The following is a 17,769-nucleotide window of genomic DNA, read 5'->3' as shown; positions in this document are numbered from 1 at the left end:
GGACTAGCGTCAAATAGATCACAGTAACTCTTGAGTCGGCCGGTTCTTGGCTGACATGTTTAACTTTTTCAAGGGTTAAGTGGTTATTCTGAATGTATGGAAACATGAGTTTAATCACAAACTTAACAGAGATTTGCTACGCATCCTAGCAAATTACGGACTTTTAGATTAAGATACATGAATATATGGAAACAGTCTCTGAAAGATGCAGCTGGAATGTCCTTGTAACGCTTCAAACAGTAGGGTATATGTTGGATGCACCCTCAAATGAGCATATAGTATTCATCAGCGCACATGGCGTTTTTCCTGACATTGTGTAAAGAAATGCTCTTTAATTCATGGGAGACTGTAGCTTGAGAAAGCTGTAAAACTCTTGCAGAGCCACAGAGCAGATAAATTAAGTAGAACGAATTTGCTAAGACCTTAAATATGTGAAACTATGTTCCAAATATTGTGCTGTTTTTTCCAGATGAGGACCTGATATTCTTGTTCCACTGTTCATTTATATTTTCCGGGGTACAACTGTAAATTGTCTCTCTCAATGCACTTATTATATAATGGCAAGGAAGAATGATGATAGTGGCATTTGGAAATGTTTAAGTTCATTTGTAGTCCTTGTACAGATGGCCTCTACAATCGTAAGTAACGGAGAAATATCCAAGGAATTTTCAGGCGATTAATCCAAGTTTAAAACCAGCATCATCCCAACAGCAAGCTGCAGAAAATGCCTGGAATGTTAATAGAAAGTACTTCTGGAAGGAGTACTTTCGGTTGTTGTTTCTTTCCCTTGAAAACCATTTACTGAAAGGGACGTTGTTGATTTATGGTGCCTTATGTCTGTCTTTCCAGAACTCCAGCGCAGATCATCGGGTTCGACTGGACCTCGGACTTTGGGACAAATTCAGCGAACTTGCAACAAAGTGCATTATTAAAATAGTGGAATTTGCAAAGCGATTGCCAGGCTTTACAAGTTTGACCATTGCAGACCAGATAACTCTACTTAAAGCAGCCTGCCTGGATATACTGGTATGTATTTTTAACATCATTGTTTTACAACTAATGTATTTTCTATTGCTCTTTTTACTGTAATTGACAGGGAGAGGGGGCCAAATACTGCCCCGGCCTTATGGTTGCAAAATTGAATTTACCGGGTAGTTTGGGGTACAGTCACCAGTGGACTCTAGCACATCTACAGACGTGTGTTGTATGGGATGAGCATACTTTCCAAAATATGTAGTAAGTCCTTATAGTTCATGGATTTCAGTATAGTTGAAAGAAGGGCCCATTTTGGTGTTGTGGCACTAACTTGAAATATGTGCAACTTTGGAAAAATTTCCTTATTGTTAACACTGAAGAGAGATCTGATTCTCTTTCCTTCCTCCTCCCTCCAAAACATAATGCTCTGTATAAAGGATACCTAGAAAGACAGTCCACTGTATACTGTTTTAGGAACGTGCTGTACCTGTGGTCATGTGGTAATTCAAGGAACAAGATACAAATCTTCAGAGTGAGATTTTTGCAGGTTGTAGAGGGGAACCTGGTGTGCCTGGAGCCCGGCAGGCACAAGCCTCCGGCATGCAGAACCCCTGCTTTCACCAGTGCTGCAGGCACCTGTGGAAGTGGATGCTGTAATGGACTCTGTACAGATTTTAGCTAAATGTCATTTAATTTTAAATAGGCAAGCATACAACCTGCAGCAGGGAACTGTGCAGATGGGCTTGGAGTTTTTCTCCAGACCTTGCCACTATGTCAAGGCAAGCTGTCTTCCCTCTCTTTGTCTCCGGTTGTTTCTGTCACGCTGACCTTCAGAGGAACCCTCTGGGATCTCAGCATTTCTTTATCAAGACCTTAGAGGTCTTCAGGCTTTTGTTGCAGATACGCTTTTTATTCTTGGTCGTAGCAATAACATTCAGTAAAACAGTATTTTCAATGTATTTTAAACATATTTTAAATGTTTTCTTCTGAGCACAAACCTTCAGGTCTTCACTGAGCCAAGCACGGCCAAGAAGCCTGTTGTAGGATGGCTACTGTAGATACATTTTTTGGCATGACACGGGAGTTTAAGCTAGGGAATTTGAAGTTGCAGTACTTAATCTTGGAATTTCTAAAAATGCATTGCTTCAAACAGGATCATATTGAGGAGGACGTTAACTACTGTGACCTTTTCTTCTTGTTTTGTCAAAAGCTGTTTTGAAGAATCGCATCTAGAGGACATTGATGAAGGAGGAAGAGGGGTGGGAGAGGGGAAGGGATATCGTTCTCCGGCCTATAAAAAAAGGGAAGGTTGAGTTTGCCCTGTCGTGCTCGAGATTCACCTCTCGTTGTCCCCTTCGTCCGGGCACTCATTCAGACTTGACCATCTCATCGTTACTGTGTGTGGTCCCTCCGCGGGGCAGGACCATTCGTTACCAATTGCACGCCTGTCGTCACCAGCTCTGTCCTGATAAGACACAGTTACGTTCCCCTTACACCGAAAGGCATGCAGTAATCGATAAACTGTGGCGTTGCCTCAAGTGTATTCTGCCAGAGGTATGGGATGGGAACTGCTTTGTGCTTTGCTATTGTAACCAGTAACAAATGGTTAATACAGAAACTACCCAAAAATGGTGGGGAGGAGTCAGGATATAGCAAGAATCTGCACATCCAAACTCTTTACCCCAAAAACTTCAGCCCTTAAGCTGCCACCCCGTATTTGTTGCTGCCGTGTCCTGGCTCCATAGCTGCTGGAAAAACCATACCCTAATTCTGTAATTGCTCAGGATCCCGTGAGCTCCCGGCACTCTGTGTTGGGGTGGGTATTGGGAGCTTACACCGGGAGCATGCAGAGCCTCTGTGGCACAGGGTCCCCCTGACAGCTCCGCTCGCCGCTTGTGTCGCCAACACTGCCTGGACAATATCAAGTATTTAGGGGTAGCCTTAGGTTTTAGCTGAAGTGCCTCAATAAAGGCACTTCACAGACTTCGACCAAAGTGACTAAATAAAAGCCTAGTTGCCAGATGAGAAAAAGAATAATGAAGCAGATGGTAAACGGTGACTTTATTTCAACTAATGAATGGATAGAAAGGCTTGATTCTTTAATACAATTCACTACTCTTACTTTGTGGCCATGTGGCAACCTTCAAGCTCTAGTTATAAACTTTATTGCGACCTGTCGTTCCCGATGGCCTGCTCATTCTCTTTTTTTATTTTTCACGAAGCCGGAGAAGGTGACACATCCCAGCGAGTGCTATAGCTACCTGTAGCAGGGAGGAGCTGAGGCTTTTCCAAAAACAGGTTCTTGCGAAGAGTCCTAACTTTCCTGCTCAACATTTACACGAGCTTTATGTGACTATTTTGTGTGCTGCTTAAAAAGAAAAAGGGATAATGACCATGAGCACGGTAATGCGTAGTGTGCGTGCTGTCTGTGAAATGCCCATATCCATTAAACCCACATCACCTGCACATTATCGGAATTGCAATGCAGCTCTCTATCTTTATTTAAGCTAAATTTCAGTACTTGGAGCAGTGTTTAATAGCACACATTTCCCCCCCCAGCAAGCTAGTTCTCCTAATTATGAGGCGTGTTTTGAACGTTTTATTTTCTGCATTGAGACGCGGAGTGAGCGCCGTTCCCCCTCCTGCTGCGTGAGCACCCGCTGCCGGTGCCTGCCGTGCGAGCACTGCTCAGCGTGGGCGTGAGCCTCGCCGGTGTGCACTCACCATCCCGCTGCTGTGAAACTCCCTGGACGTGTCCCCAGAGCCGCGGCACGCGGGAGGAACGGTGTGGGGCTCCCAGCCCAGCCAGGTAGGGTGGCCGGGCTCCCCCCACCAGCAGGACCCTGGTTCGCCACCCACCCAGCAGTGCTGTCTCTGGGCTGCTGTCTTAAGCATTTATAGACCCTGCTAAGGGCTCTGCTCAGTTGGTTTCTGTGGCCCTGGATGCTTAAAGCCCCCAACAGGCTGACGAAGGAAATGATGCCAGGAGCTCAGTAAACTCCGCTGGGTATGGGCCAGAGTATTGTTTTACATACAAACAAACAAAATCTTTGGAAGGGAAGTAACATCAGGCCTCGCAAGGCAGCTGAAAGTGCCGATAGAGGATGGTGGAATTTATATCTGCTCTGGTGCCAAAAGTTTCAGGGGTAAATACTACTAAAATTCAGCCAGTAACCCTTGTAAAAGCGAGTGCTTCTGTCTGCTGGTCACTGGCCCGGCAGCGGTCGAGCACCCCCAGCCTCGCCAAGCTCTGGCAAAATGAATGTGGAAAGAGCCCGGAGTCCAGCCCGTCTTAAATCTGATGGAGAAAAACCTGAGAAGTCCTTGAACGCTAATCCTTAATAATATCATTTTTGCTTTCTGTTGTAAAACCCTGCGTGTTAGTGCTGGGAAGGCTTTGGCGTGTGTGGAATAACCCGTGCTGATGGGGTGTGGCAGCACCGTGGAGGCTTGTTCATTGTTTCAGAGTCACCTGCTTGGGTTGCTCCTCTGAGGAAACCGTCCCAGCCGGCTAAGGCAGCTAGCATGTAACAACAGCATTTCTTAAAAAAAGCCCAGCTTGCCTTAACAAATCTGTTTAAAATGAGTAACAATTCTATGGTAGCAAAAATTTTGTAAATGCAACTTTCTGGATGGTTTTGGTTTTGTGCAACCCGTAGGGTTTTTGCTTTGCGATTTGTAACTGGCTCATAGGAACCCCAGACACTTTAAGATATAAATATTCCTTAAAACATAGGGCCCTTTAATCATGGGCAAGAACCTTACTTGTGGCTTCAAGTGGCATTTAAGAGCAGAGTGACAGCTAAAATACTTGGCTTGGTTACAAAATCTAAACAACGTTGAGGACATTAGGAGGATGTCTTCTAGACAGTGGTTCAGTTTAAAACAGAGAAAGATACCATGATTTCTTATTTTGAAGCGCTGACATTTCCCATATGTTCTTCAATGAATATGAGCTTGAAATCAGCTTCACTTTGACACTGGAAGTTTGCCCAAGAAAGGTTTAGCAATATCCATAGTGTTTCACAGATCTTGATGAAGGACACAAATTAAAAAAAAAAAAAAAAAAAAAAAATTCAAATGATCTGTCTCGGAGTTTAATAACAGCGTGTTGTGGGATAATGTCGAAGGAATGCAGGAGAAACCTGAGACCCGATTGCTGCAGTCAAGCTAAGTGCATTGCAGAAAACACATAGTTGAGCTTCAGCTGTGCCAGTGCCCCAGCAGAGCCACTGCAGGCTCCTCCAGTTAACAGCTGGCACAGCACTTAGGTATGAAAGCCTGAAGGCTGCCTTTTGCAAAAAGCTGTCCTACTTGCTGCCTAAGCCTGGAAGTAGCTAAATTCCACGGGACCTTTGTGTTTTAATTATAAATTTTCCAAGGCCCCTGGAAGTCTCTTTCTGTACACACCCACGGGGGCTCTAGGCTGAGTAACCTAAGCCCAAATTCATTCCCGATGAGGATCCAGCCTTGGAAGTCTTCCTCTGCGTTAGCCCTGGGGGGCGGTGATCTGGTAGGTCTTTGCTGAGCACCCCCAGCACGCTCCCCCAAACAGAGTGGGGCTTACAGCACCAGGGGGTGAGCACGGAGAGCTTCGCAGCGAGGGAGCCAGCAGCCTGTTTTATGGCAGGAGGCACGCGTTCAGCCTCCGGGTTTGGGATAACCACTCTGGGGCACCCCAGTCCCTCTGGGCCAGGAGTCCCTGGGCGGTGCGGCGCTGGCAGCCGGTATCCAGACTTGCCCTCGGAGGGAGGATACGGAGGAACTGTATCTGCCGCCCCTGGTTGGGCAGCTGCTGGGGAGGCTGCAGGTAGTGTTGCCCAATTTAGCTCCAAGTCCTGCTCCGCCAATTTGTTGGGCTGGGAGTCCTGAGCGTGTGGAGGGAGGAACTCTCATTGCTAAGGCTTAGCAATTAAAATAGCACTGGAATAAAAAGGGCTGCCTTTCTCCCCAGTTGAGCTAAGGGAAAATCAGTACCACTTAAGAAGTACAGAGCCTTGTTCCTCCAAAAGTTGGATACCTGATCATCGCAGGCCACGCACCTACTGGATGGCAGCTACTGTATGTGGATGCTTCAGATGGGAAGAGCTGCACTTCAGTTTCTCTTGCATGCCATTAGAGAAGTAAACCAAGTAGCTCTTGGGTTTCTCAATAAATATGCAAAGTTTTCAAACCTTGCTTTTCTTGAAAACAACAAATTCTGCATGTTTCTTCTCCTTTCTATACAATCCTTTTAATGATTTAAAAGGATAACCAACAGCGAACTTCAGGAGAGAGAACTGCCTGTGGTTACTGGCAGCGTAGAATATGGTAAACATGCTGTCTCTTACTGACAGGGTGCCATGCTTTATAATGTTAATTTCTGCTAATAATCCTGAAATACACTTTGGCTATTACAAAACCTTTGGAGTTACCAGCAGCCTTTTAAGATCACTTATATTAGTGGGGAATTTGTGGTCAGCGAAGAATTTGAGTGGTATGCATTTGTGTTTGTGCCTCTCTTTGTCATTGATTCAAGTAATTTCAAGAGCTTATTCTAATTCAGGGGTAGGGGAACAATGTGAAACATGCCTGTCCAACCACGTAGAGTCTCAGTGCTTCAATGTATACCACAATGTGAGATAAGGTTATTGCTGAGATAGAAAATAGTTGAAGAGCCTTCTGCAGAAATACACCCTATTAAGTCTCTTACCAAAGGATTTAAGATGAGAAATAAAAGCTTCCCTGTAGGTCTCTTACATGCCATGTCCTCCTCATTCTCCTCCCTGCTTATTTGGAGCAGTGTTGCCAGGGAAAGATGAAAGTGGGAGAACCAAGCCCAGACTGGTCAGCTGCCAAGTGCTGGGGCCTCTGACTCAGAGCTTCGGCAGCTATAGGAATAATTAAAATTCACCCTGTGCTCACTTATGTTCGTGTAAATCTTTTTTGTTGAATCTTTAAAACAAAGTCGGATGGCTGCATGGGAAATAAATACAGTCAAACCCTGAAAAAATACGGCTGTAGTTTTAGCTCAGCTGATCAGCTAGACTTCTGCAAGGTTTTATTTTATTTTAGTTTAGGAATAAGCCTTCTCCCATCTCTGATTATTTTCAACTTTAAGTATTGATATATATAACAGAAATATGTCAACATGATGGACATCTCTTTTATGTGATCCTTACGGCAGTGTTCATTAATAGCAGCTGTACAAATGAGCCCGTGCCGTACGGAGTCTGTCATGGGACGCATCCTGGGTTTGCTCTGAGAGGCGAAAGCATTCACGCACTCTCTCTCTCCAGCCGTGCTGCCACTGCACCTCTACTGCGACAGCGCTCTTGACGCTGCAGTTACCCCAGAGGCATTTACTAACAAAATGCAGAGCGTCCTCAGTGTTTTATTCATGCATTTTGCGTTCCTCCGTGTCCAGTTAGAGGTGTGAATCCCCATCCTCCCCTCGAATGCTCTTTCATCTGGGGTCAGTGCTGGGTGGCTGTCGTCACACAAGCTAACTTGCCAAAACCAACACTGCCTGGGCTTGCGCAGGAGTGAGTGACACCGTCAGCAGTGGGAAGATAACGCTTTGCACCAGGCAGGCGGGGTATGCACCCTTACCAGCACTAACCAGGGCTCGGGATGGGGGAAGCGCCAGAGCCTCAGGGAGGTCTGGAGGCCAACCGGCTGGCAAGGAGGTTCGGTGTTACGGCACACGGACGTAACAACAACCGTAAAAGAAGAAAAGCTGGGCCAACTCCTCAGGCTGCTGGCCTGGCTGCCAGCAGCCCCGCGTGCTGCTGTGTGGAGGTTCCAAGTTTGATAATCCGCTCAGGTGCGAGCTCCCAGGCTGGCAAGACAAGCAGCGCTCCGTGGAGACTGCAACTGCAGCTGCTCGGGAGATGGAGGGCTTTGCGCTGCTCTCTAGGGAGCACTCACACAGGGGTTGTGTTCACATTGGGGTGTTTTCCTATCTGCTCTCACAGAAGAAGGGAAGGCACCCCAAAGCACAAGTTACGTTCTGCCTCTTTCACCAACTCACAGCTGTCCACGCTCACATAAGATACCGCAGAGACACTTGTCCTTACCAAAGACACAACCCAGAGAAGCACTGTCATGCCAAATTGATCCCCAAAATCAATGAAATGTGTGTATATTCGAAGAGGTGAGATATTTTCATGATCTTGCTGGATCAGATCAGCAGTGCAATAGCGTTTTATACTTAGGTGTGTATAGCATACTAATTAAAGAGCGGTTTACATGAATATTATGGTAACGTTGGTGACCTAAGTGGTGAGAATTGCATAGAAGTTTTGATTATTTCTTAACTAGGGGGAAAATTTCTGTTCTTAAATTTCTGTTATTAAAATACCCATAGTCAACCACGTATATTTATGTTGTACCAGAGAATTTTTGTGCTACTAGAACTGAACAAACTGGAGTTTGATTTCGGATTGTTCTGACGGGACCGTGTACTGCGGTTCTGTGGGTCGTTTGCCGCATCGAGAAAACGCAACAAACCTGCCATGGATTGAATTCTAAAGATTTCAATTTTTTTTTGGTCCTTCCACAGATCCTTAGAATTTGCACAAGATACACACCAGAACAAGACACCATGACCTTTTCAGATGGCCTTACCCTAAACCGAACTCAGATGCACAACGCCGGATTTGGCCCATTGACTGATCTCGTGTTCACGTTTGCCAACCAGCTCCTGCCTTTGGAAATGGATGATACAGAAACAGGTCTCCTTAGTGCCATCTGCTTAATCTGTGGAGGTATCGTACAGCATGAACTCGGATGCGTTTGAAAAGGACAGATACAATAAGATACTCATTTATGTTTTTACTTGTTTTGCTTTCCTGTACTAAAACATATATATAAAATATATATATGTTATATAAACCACTCAACACTGAAGGTTTGTTTTCCACTGGTGATAGTTATTGGTTTTATTATTGATACGTTTTTAAATGAATTGAATCATTCTGTCAAGCAACCGATCCTATTATTTGCCTGATAAAGGACTACAGCATATATCCTGCTGCATTTTTTTATAAGCGGTACATGGGTACCTGTATGAATGACCTTTGCTACGGCAAGATGCCCGTTACGCAGCTTTTGCTCATAAATATAATTGCATGCGTGTGCATATAGTTACATTCACACGGAAGTCACTGGTGATAACTTTCTTTAGGAAAAAAATAGATTGTACTTTGAAATTGGCATAGTGGCTCTGATGACATAGTGGGGGGGGCTGGTTACAACTTGAAAGGGACATTGTCAAGCAAAATCAGGTAAAATCATGGGTTTAAAATACAAAAAGCCAAGTCTCGGATCATTTCCAAAATCCTCTGTAAATTTCTGTTATTTTAATCACCTAGTCTCTCTCCTCCTTTGCAAAATCTGGACTAGCAATAGAAACACACGTTGTTTAGTTGGGCCATTTTGTTGAAATACAAACTGGGTGCTACTAGAGAATGTTTAAAAAACAAGAGTCGGTCTTTGTCGACAGTGGCCCTTTAGTACAAAATCATTCCGATTTTATGTGTGTCTAACTATAACCCATCAAAAGCATTGACAGGTTCCGAGATGTCGTTAACATGTGACTGGTGCATCCTGGTTTATGGGTGACGTTTGTTGTCACTCAAGCTAGCACTGCCATCTGCTGATACCTGATGGTAACTCACTTATTTTAGTATTGATACAAAAACTAGTTTAGCTGTAATCTCTTTGTATACCTAGGTAGTTTATCAGTGACGCATACAAAATTAATTCTGAAATATTCTTTGCAGCGAGGTGTTTTTCCCTTGGAGAGGGAGGTATTTCTGGACCACTCAAATGACAAACCTTTCCAGTCACCAAGGAAAAATGAATCTAAGTTTCAGAAAGCCATGGTTTATCCTCTTCCTGTGGAATACTCACCACAGAGTGTGGGTCATAAGTGGAGAGAAAGATGAAATTCATGGAGTTCTAATCAAGAACATGGAGGAGCTTCTGTGATTTGGAGTTTGTAAAAAAAAAATATATATATATATAGAGAGAGAGAGAGATATTTAAAATCATACAAGTGATATGATACTTTTCTACAGATCGCCAGGACCTTGAAGAACCAATGAAAGTGGATAAGCTTCAGGAACCATTGCTTGAAGCACTGAAAATTTATATCCGAAAGAGACGACCCAACAAGCCTCATATGTTCCCAAAGATCTTAATGAAAATCACAGATCTTCGTAGCATCAGTGCAAAAGGTACCGTGTCTCCCGATAATTCAGCAATAGTGTCAGTGTTACGTTTCAGAGGAAATTGGCCTAGAGACCTGGGCTGTTATTTTTTTAATATATCTAAGAAAGGTCCTTGTGACCTTTCTCTTCCCTTCTCCTTCATGTAACTCCCATGTTTAAATTGATTCTACTTTAAACATACATGGTGCTACGTTCTTCATGCAACTTACAGTGAAAATGACATCTTAGGTATAACTAGGTTGGCAAATCATTAGCGTGAACTCTTTGTTAGTCATTTTAAGACAAGATAAAACCCTGAATTAAACCTTTGTGAATGTTTACAAGGGGGTGCGGGTCAGCGTGTACTTGGTATCACTAATGGCGTTCAAAAAAACAAAGTCTGTTTACAGACAACAGAAAACACTTGTGCATCCAAAATTCCCCTAAACTTGTGGTCTGACGTACTGAAGGTTTAGAATTGATTCGATCCAGGATTTTGGAGATTCAGCACCTCTAATCCATTACACATGGATCAATTTTGGTTTAACATTTTGTGTAGTCTTGTATGGGATTGACTGATGAGTGTGAAACACACACAGTCTAAGCGCTATCACATAAATTCTCTAAAGCGCGGGTATAGTTGAATGCTTTCATTTCGTCAGAGAGGTTCCCCGCTTAGTGCTTTGTCCCTTGACGTGTACAGCCTGAGAGGGGCGGCCGGGCAGCGGTTCTGAAAGTAGCAGTGGACTGTCAGCGGAGTGCCAGCTCGTTAGCAGCCTCTGTGCACGCCTGTTCTGCCCTGTGCTGTGGCTTCAAAGGTGACTCTGTTCCTCTCGTTTGTGTACCCCTGTATCTCCCCAAGACCCAATTTCAGACGTGTCCAGCTGTTTCACATAGGTTCACCTCCAGGCTTCTGACGAGCTGTATCGGAGATGTACCAGCCTGAATACAGAGAGTACCAAGTGCCACAGTTCTTATTTTTTACAGTGGTTGGTGCAGTTCCTCTTTCTTACTACGCTTATTCAACTACAGATTTGCTACCCCGATAGATAAGCAAGCACATGAGCTTGTACGTACAGGTACCTATGTAGCTATAGATTGGGTTTATGCTTTTGAGAAAATGACCAATTTCATTTGACATGGTTTTTGAGAAGACTTCAGGGAAAAAAAATAGCAGTTAAATCACTCAAATAAATACACTTGTTTTACATTAAAACCTGAACTGTTAGAATTTAAACAATATATAAGTTAAAAGGTTAAGCTATAGCTATGTTTATAAAAAGAAGGGAGCAATTTAATTGGATTGATTAGTACCAAAAGAATAACCTAGAAGGGAAACACCAGAGCTGGAAGCAAAAGTATCCTAAAAAGGAACCACTCGCCAGGTTATCTAAAGCTTGCAGTTTTACCCTCAAGTAAAGCAGGCTCATCCAACTGAATCTACAAAATAAACTTACAGCAGTACTGAGCTATAAAAAATATTTAGGGGGAGCCCTTTCGTTCTACTGTTCTTGCTTGCGGGAAATCTATTTCCGCTTTCCTGCTTCTTTGCCGGAGCCCTCCAGCTCCTCAAGAACACGGCTCTGTCTCTTTACGTTCAATGCACAAGACAGGATTCTTCTTTCCATTCTGACATAAGTATTTAACTTTAATTATATCATTAATGTTTTATAGTAAAACTAAATCATACCAAAGGACTGGTGATGTCCTGGCGGGGTTGGGTGTGTCTTGAGTTTCATTTGAAAAGGTGTACGTTAGAAGATAATGGCTCTTGATGGTACACGGTCCCTGAAAGCAATTACCAAAGTAAGCGTGAACTGAAACGACTGAGAATGTCTCCTTACGCTAGAGTTCCTTATACGGCTGCGTTCTTCTGTGGCATTAGAAGCAGCGTAAGAAAAGCAGTAAGCATTCGCGGGACTGCAGCAGGAGACGGTCTTCTGAGTTCTCTTACCCCGGTGTTAAACTGGAAGTTTGCAAGACCTGAAAAGTACTGTGGCTCTGGAATGGAATAACCACACAAATACTTGGTACTGCAGCTGACCTACTCCGTAACAGCAGAAAGCAGATATTTAAGGTGGCCAAATTCAGTTCATCAACACTGCTCTGACTACAGATGGTTTGTAGAGAAGCTCTCAGCATAATTCTGCATTAATTTCTTTCCAATTATAGTGCTTGCCCCTTTGTTCCTAACAGTTATTCAAGAGACTTTTTAATAAGCATTCACTTGGAAAGTTGGTCATTTGCCTTTTGTAGATGATTTTTGAAGCTCCTCAGTTAAGGCATGAACTTAAGCACTCGCTTCCACTCTGGAGTTACTGCTGTGACGGACAGCGTGCTCTCTCCAGCATGGACATTGCAGCAGCACGGATAAGCAGAAGATAGCCAAAGGTTCTCTCCTCTGGAATGTTTCTTCAAGAACCAGACTATTTTCTCTTTAATTTTGCTGGCTCTTCTTGCCTTCCTTCACTTTTAAAAAGCACAGATTCCTATTCCATTAGACTCAAATTTTAAGATGATCAGGAATCCTATGCAACATGTTAGACCAGATACTTGAACTCGGAGGTTTATGGCTATAAATTGTCTGATGTTGTCCTGATAAGAAAAAATCTTTTGCCCATCAGCAGCAAAATATGTAAAGCACGTTCACGCCTCAGCGTGGAACAGAATCTCTACTATCCATCCTCACTTTATTTGAGGTGTAATTCCAAAATACTCCTGTCTCTTTATGGTCCTCGCCACTCAGTAGCTGAATGTTTATTAACTAACTTGCTTTCAGTCCTTCAGCTGTATCACCCGTTTACAAGAGAAGGTTGTACTTTACTTAAGCTGTTTTAGTGTTACTGCTGACTGGTGTAGGGCTTTCTGAACATTGCTTGCCCATCACTAGAAACAGCAGCAGCTGAACTGTCCAGCTTTACAGATCGGGCTTTTCCCAGTAATAGCCTTTCTTTTCACTGAGAAGTTTTGTCCATCCAGCATTTAAGGATTCCTGTGGTTGTAGTAACTTACTTACTAATCCCCAAGCAGTTCCCTCGGAGTTAACTGCCCAGTGGCAGGCAGGGTCTTGGCCATTTTTTAGACGCGGGCTCCCACTTGTGCCGTACCGCTGCGTACTGAGCGCGGTGCTTCCTGGGCGCGCCGAGCTGACGTCGTGTGCAAGTTACGAGTGAACTGTGAGGCGTCTGCCTGTTCATACAGTCTTCCCCGTACGCCTGCCCTGTTGTATGCCTGCCATGTTCCAGCAGCCTTAACACATCTTAGGAGCAACAGGCACGATTGTGTGGCTTTGTGGGTTGGGTTTCTTTTCCCTCCCCTAAACTAGTATTAGTTGTTGGCTTGCAGTCTGAGTAGTCAGGAGTGACGTAGTGATTTTGTTTAATCCTACAGGCGCTAGCCTGCAAAGCCATCTCTGTATAAAAATACCCATTGTTACGCTTGACGAGGCAAAACACAGTTAGCTTATTTAAGTCAGTCAGATGTAAACAGTATTAGTGTTTCTGTGTACTTTTGTGGTTAATTAGCACTAGAGAAAATGCCTGAAAACTACGGAAGGCAGCTTCACAAAAAAAGTATCCATTTGCCTGAATTTGTTCTTTTATAAAACAACAGTTTGTTAAATTGTGATTCTCATTTCACAGTTTTCCATATGGGAAAGAAACGTTCTGACTTACATCGCTGCAGTTCTCTTACAGGATTTGCCTCACCCATTTAACACAAATCAGCCAGAATTTTTGTCATTCTATAGTCTTTGCAGATCCAGTACAGATTAAAAACCATAAAGTGTATTCCAATTTATAAGGACAGACATCTATGTGATCACAGTTGCATTTATTTTTTCAGTATCATTTAATGCCGTTTTGGTTCCTTCTGTGAAAAGCAGCAGCTCATGCACTTTACCTGTAGTGTAATATCAGTTGCTGTGTCATAATTTTAAATTAATTTGTTAGGGAGTACTCATCTAACGCCTTTTCTTGTAATGACTGAAGTAGTTCACTTACTTACATAATTCTGTATGCAAGAAGTATAGGAGGAGACACCAAATCCATTAAAATAACGTACCCTGAAATTACTACTGATGATGCTAACAAAAAGGAAATCACACTAATGGAAAGGACTTTTTGCTTTCTTTTTAAAGGTGCAGAACGTGTCATTACATTGAAAATGGAAATTCCTGGATCCATGCCACCTCTTATTCAGGAAATGTTGGAGAACTCTGAAGGACATGAACCACTGACACCAACCTCAAATGGAAATACTGCAGAACACAGTCCTAGTATCTCACCCAGTTCAGTGGATAACAGCAGTGTCAGTCAATCCCCTATGGTGCAATAAGACACTTTCCAGCTACTTCAGACATTCCTAATACCTTATGTACAGGGATGAAAAGCAAGAAAAACATTTTTACTGCTGCTTAGTTTCTGGACTTAATATATATCTATATATGTGTATATATATAGATAAAAACTCAACAAGGACCAAGAAATTTTCATATGTATCGATATATACTCCTTGCTGTTTAAACTCTTAAAACTAGAAAAATGCAAACTTTCGAAACTCTAAATCAGCCATTTCATGCAAAAAAATAGTTAAGCTTCTGTTTTCTCCTCTGAACACTCAAGATCGCATGGTGACAAGACAGATCTCAAACTTTAAATTCTGGTTGCATTTCTGATGACTTTGTACATACAAATGTATGGCTGTACTTTCTATACTGGATGTTTGGTGCTTTCCTTTTGTCTCTCATGCCTAAACCGATCAAGACACCAACCGTATGAAATGGACTACTGTACACATCCAGAGAAGGAAGTTTAAAGGACCATCTGATTTAGTTTAATATGAAAACTTGTCTTTGATGCCCTCAGTTTGCATCTCCTTCCTTGTAAAAAGTATACAAAAATTCACTGCACTAGCAGAAAGGACATCAGTGTCAGCATTAACTGCCAGATCAGTTATTCAGATGTCATTTGTTCCACTGTTAATGTCACTTTAAAATTTAAAGAAGTGGTTTCTTACCGGGCTGGTGACCTAGCTCCACAATTAACTACTACATGTCTGCAGTAATGATTGATAGCCTCCAAGGCAGAAACACTTTTCAGTGTTACCACGGTTTTGTTTACTTGTTCACAAGCCATTAGGGAAGCTTCATGGGACGATAACCAGCAGACTCATCTACAGCTTTTGAATCAGTGAGTCTAGGGTATTTCCTTAAGAATCGACTGCCAGAAATTAGCTGGGTTATCCGGCCTTCCAGGTGCTAGGGAAGTACAGCTAGGACTTCCAGAAACATGAGGAGAGAATCTGCCTTCTTGGCCTTGTTAAATCACCATGAAGCAGAATGAAAACTGTGGTAGAATGGTTAACAGATTTAAAGTGTCAGTTTCTTAGGTTTCATTTAAAGCACTAGTGGATTTTTTTTTTATATATTCTAGTAAGTCTGTGATGTACTTTCACTGGCTCTGTTTGTACATTGAGATTGTTTAACAATGCTTTCTATGTTCATATACTGTTTACCTTTTTCCATGGAGTCTCCTGGCAAAGAATAAAATATATTTATTTTAAAAAAACCCAACTGCGTAGAAGTAGTCCCTCTAGTCTAAATTTTACACACACACAGTAGTTTTCCATTTTTTAATGTTTAAACTTCATTTCAAAAAGCAGGTTTGCTGTTTGCAACCATGACAATTAAAATGTGCTTTAGCACAGCTGTCTAGAACATCTCTACAAGCCAGTCAGACAAATACATGACATTTCAATGAGTAAAAAAGAGCATAAAACTGTAGGTGTAAGAACAAAATGTTAAAATGCCTACACACAATAATAAAAACCATCAATTACATTATCACATAAAAGAAGTCAAATGTACAAAAGTTTGCGACAGAAGGGACAAAAGGACAACACAAGATATTTGTTGGAAAACATTTGTGTGCTCTTTGGGCACTTAATTAAACATATCAAAATCATCATCTTCGTCAGACTCTGCAAAATATTTAACTTCTTTTCTAGCCCGGCCTGTCCGTGGCTTTGGGGCAGTTTCGGAGGCAAAGCCTGACTGAAAGATTTCCACATCAGAATCCTGGTCAAAAGCGGCCTTCTTGGATTTCTTTAGAAAAGAAAAGACAAATCAGTTGTTGTGATGCTGTGTACGTTTTCCCTTTTCACATTCAGAATTGAAGGAAACCTTCTCGAACATCTAATTTCTAAACACACCTAAACCCCCCATTATCATATTAGCAACCTATAATAAGAACATGCACCTTTTATGTAAAGTCATCCGTTGGGTTCTTTTCACAAGGAGAAAAGAGCATAGATGGAACTGACCTTGCTTGGTGTTGATTTAGGCGTTTTCTTCCCAGGGTTGTATTCACCTTCATTTTCCGAACTGGATGCTTTCCTTTTCTTTGCCCCTCTACCTTTTCCTAGAGGTGAGAGAATATGATTTAACTTTGTTTTCTTTTTCTTTTTTTAATAGAACTCCAGAGTTCCGCAAACTGAGAAAGACCTAGTGCAATTACTTTAGTATGTCTACATGTTAAAGTTTACAACTCATCCTTCTTCACAACAGCAGTAAAATATATTGTATTTTCTTTTCTCAGTTTTAAATCTTTTATACTTCTTCCGAAGTTACCATTCACCTAGCAATTCAAGCTGTCGGTTCAAGACGGGGACAGACTTGATCGATGACTTCTAGACTTCTGAAGTACTACAAGTCCTCAGTCACCTTCTGTACTGATTACACAGCATTAATTCACCTTTACTGTTTAGTAAATTTACTGTTAACCTCACCTATCGACACTGGCACATTCTTTACAGACTCCTCTGATTATACCGCTTGGGGTGCTGTGTTGTGAGGACTCTGAGAACTGGGATACCAAAGAATTGGTTTAAAAAAAGCAGAAAACACTACTTACTAGAATTACTACCAGAATTTTACTGTCTCGTAAAAAGCTGAGATCAAACAAAATAAGCAGTATCCAGTAGAACTGATGAACAAAAAAAGGGGGGGTGAGGGGGTGGAGCTATTAAATACACTCCCAACAGAGAAGGTCAGATAGAAAGCTCACGCATTGTTTGTCAAGAAAAGTCAGTACACTATATTTGTCACAGAAAAGGCTCGTGGCCGAGTAATCTACTAGTGATTAATTTACTAATAAATCATTGTGGTTCTAATTTTAGAGACACTGGTTCTGCTTCCTCATAAAAATGATTGTGAACCTGTGTTACAGACAGCACAGACCGTGTTGAGCAGCACAGCACCAAAACTCTTACCTTTGGGTGCTGCAGTCTTCTTTGGAATGCCGAATTCTGAATCTGAGTCAGAGTTTACAGTTTCCACCTTCTTGGCCTTGGGAGCTCTTTTCGGTTTAGGGGGCACATCTAGTTTTGCTGTTAGAAGTTAGAGATACTAAATATGTTAAATTCACATATTGGTTAAAAGTATTAAATTTTATTAGATACTCCAGTTACAGCATAAATGGCAGATATTAAAACAAGATGAGAGGTTTCCGCACTTGGGGAAAACATACTTCAGCTTTTATGCTAAAAACTGCATGGAATAAACAGGAGGTTTCCTTTGTCATCCTTTGAGATGTATTGGTGC

The 17,769-nt window shown here is 42.3% G+C and overlaps 2 protein-coding genes across 5 annotated transcripts in view; one reads left to right on the top strand and one right to left on the bottom strand.

Annotated features, from left to right (window-relative positions):
* RARB (retinoic acid receptor beta) overlaps positions 1-15,732 on the top strand; it is a 335,643-nt gene extending 319,911 nt beyond the window's left edge. For all 3 annotated transcript variants that reach the window (XM_076331165.1, XM_076331164.1, XM_076331166.1), the window contains 4 exons: positions 850-1,026; positions 8,519-8,723; positions 10,038-10,196; positions 14,308-15,732. In XM_076331165.1, coding sequence (XP_076187280.1) covers positions 850-1,026; positions 8,519-8,723; positions 10,038-10,196; positions 14,308-14,504 — 738 coding nt within the window. In that variant the 3' untranslated portion in view covers positions 14,505-15,732. The remainder of the gene's footprint in view (positions 1-849; positions 1,027-8,518; positions 8,724-10,037; positions 10,197-14,307) is intronic.
* A 54-nt stretch (positions 15,733-15,786) lies between these two features.
* The window catches only part of TOP2B (DNA topoisomerase II beta), a 70,460-nt gene continuing 68,477 nt past the window's right edge, over positions 15,787-17,769 (bottom strand). For both annotated transcript variants that reach the window (XM_076331162.1, XM_076331163.1), the window contains exons 34-36: positions 17,439-17,555; positions 16,491-16,588; positions 15,787-16,272 (exon numbers count right to left, since the gene is read on the bottom strand). In XM_076331162.1, coding sequence (XP_076187277.1) covers positions 16,111-16,272; positions 16,491-16,588; positions 17,439-17,555 — 377 coding nt within the window. In that variant the 3' untranslated portion in view covers positions 15,787-16,110. The remainder of the gene's footprint in view (positions 16,273-16,490; positions 16,589-17,438; positions 17,556-17,769) is intronic.

The sequence above is a fragment of the Aptenodytes patagonicus genome, chromosome 2 (assembly GCF_965638725.1).
Source record: "Aptenodytes patagonicus chromosome 2, bAptPat1.pri.cur, whole genome shotgun sequence".
NCBI lineage: Eukaryota > Metazoa > Chordata > Aves > Sphenisciformes > Spheniscidae > Aptenodytes > Aptenodytes patagonicus.
Note: the sequence above shows the minus strand (reverse complement) of the source record. Positions and strands in the feature narration are given on the sequence as shown.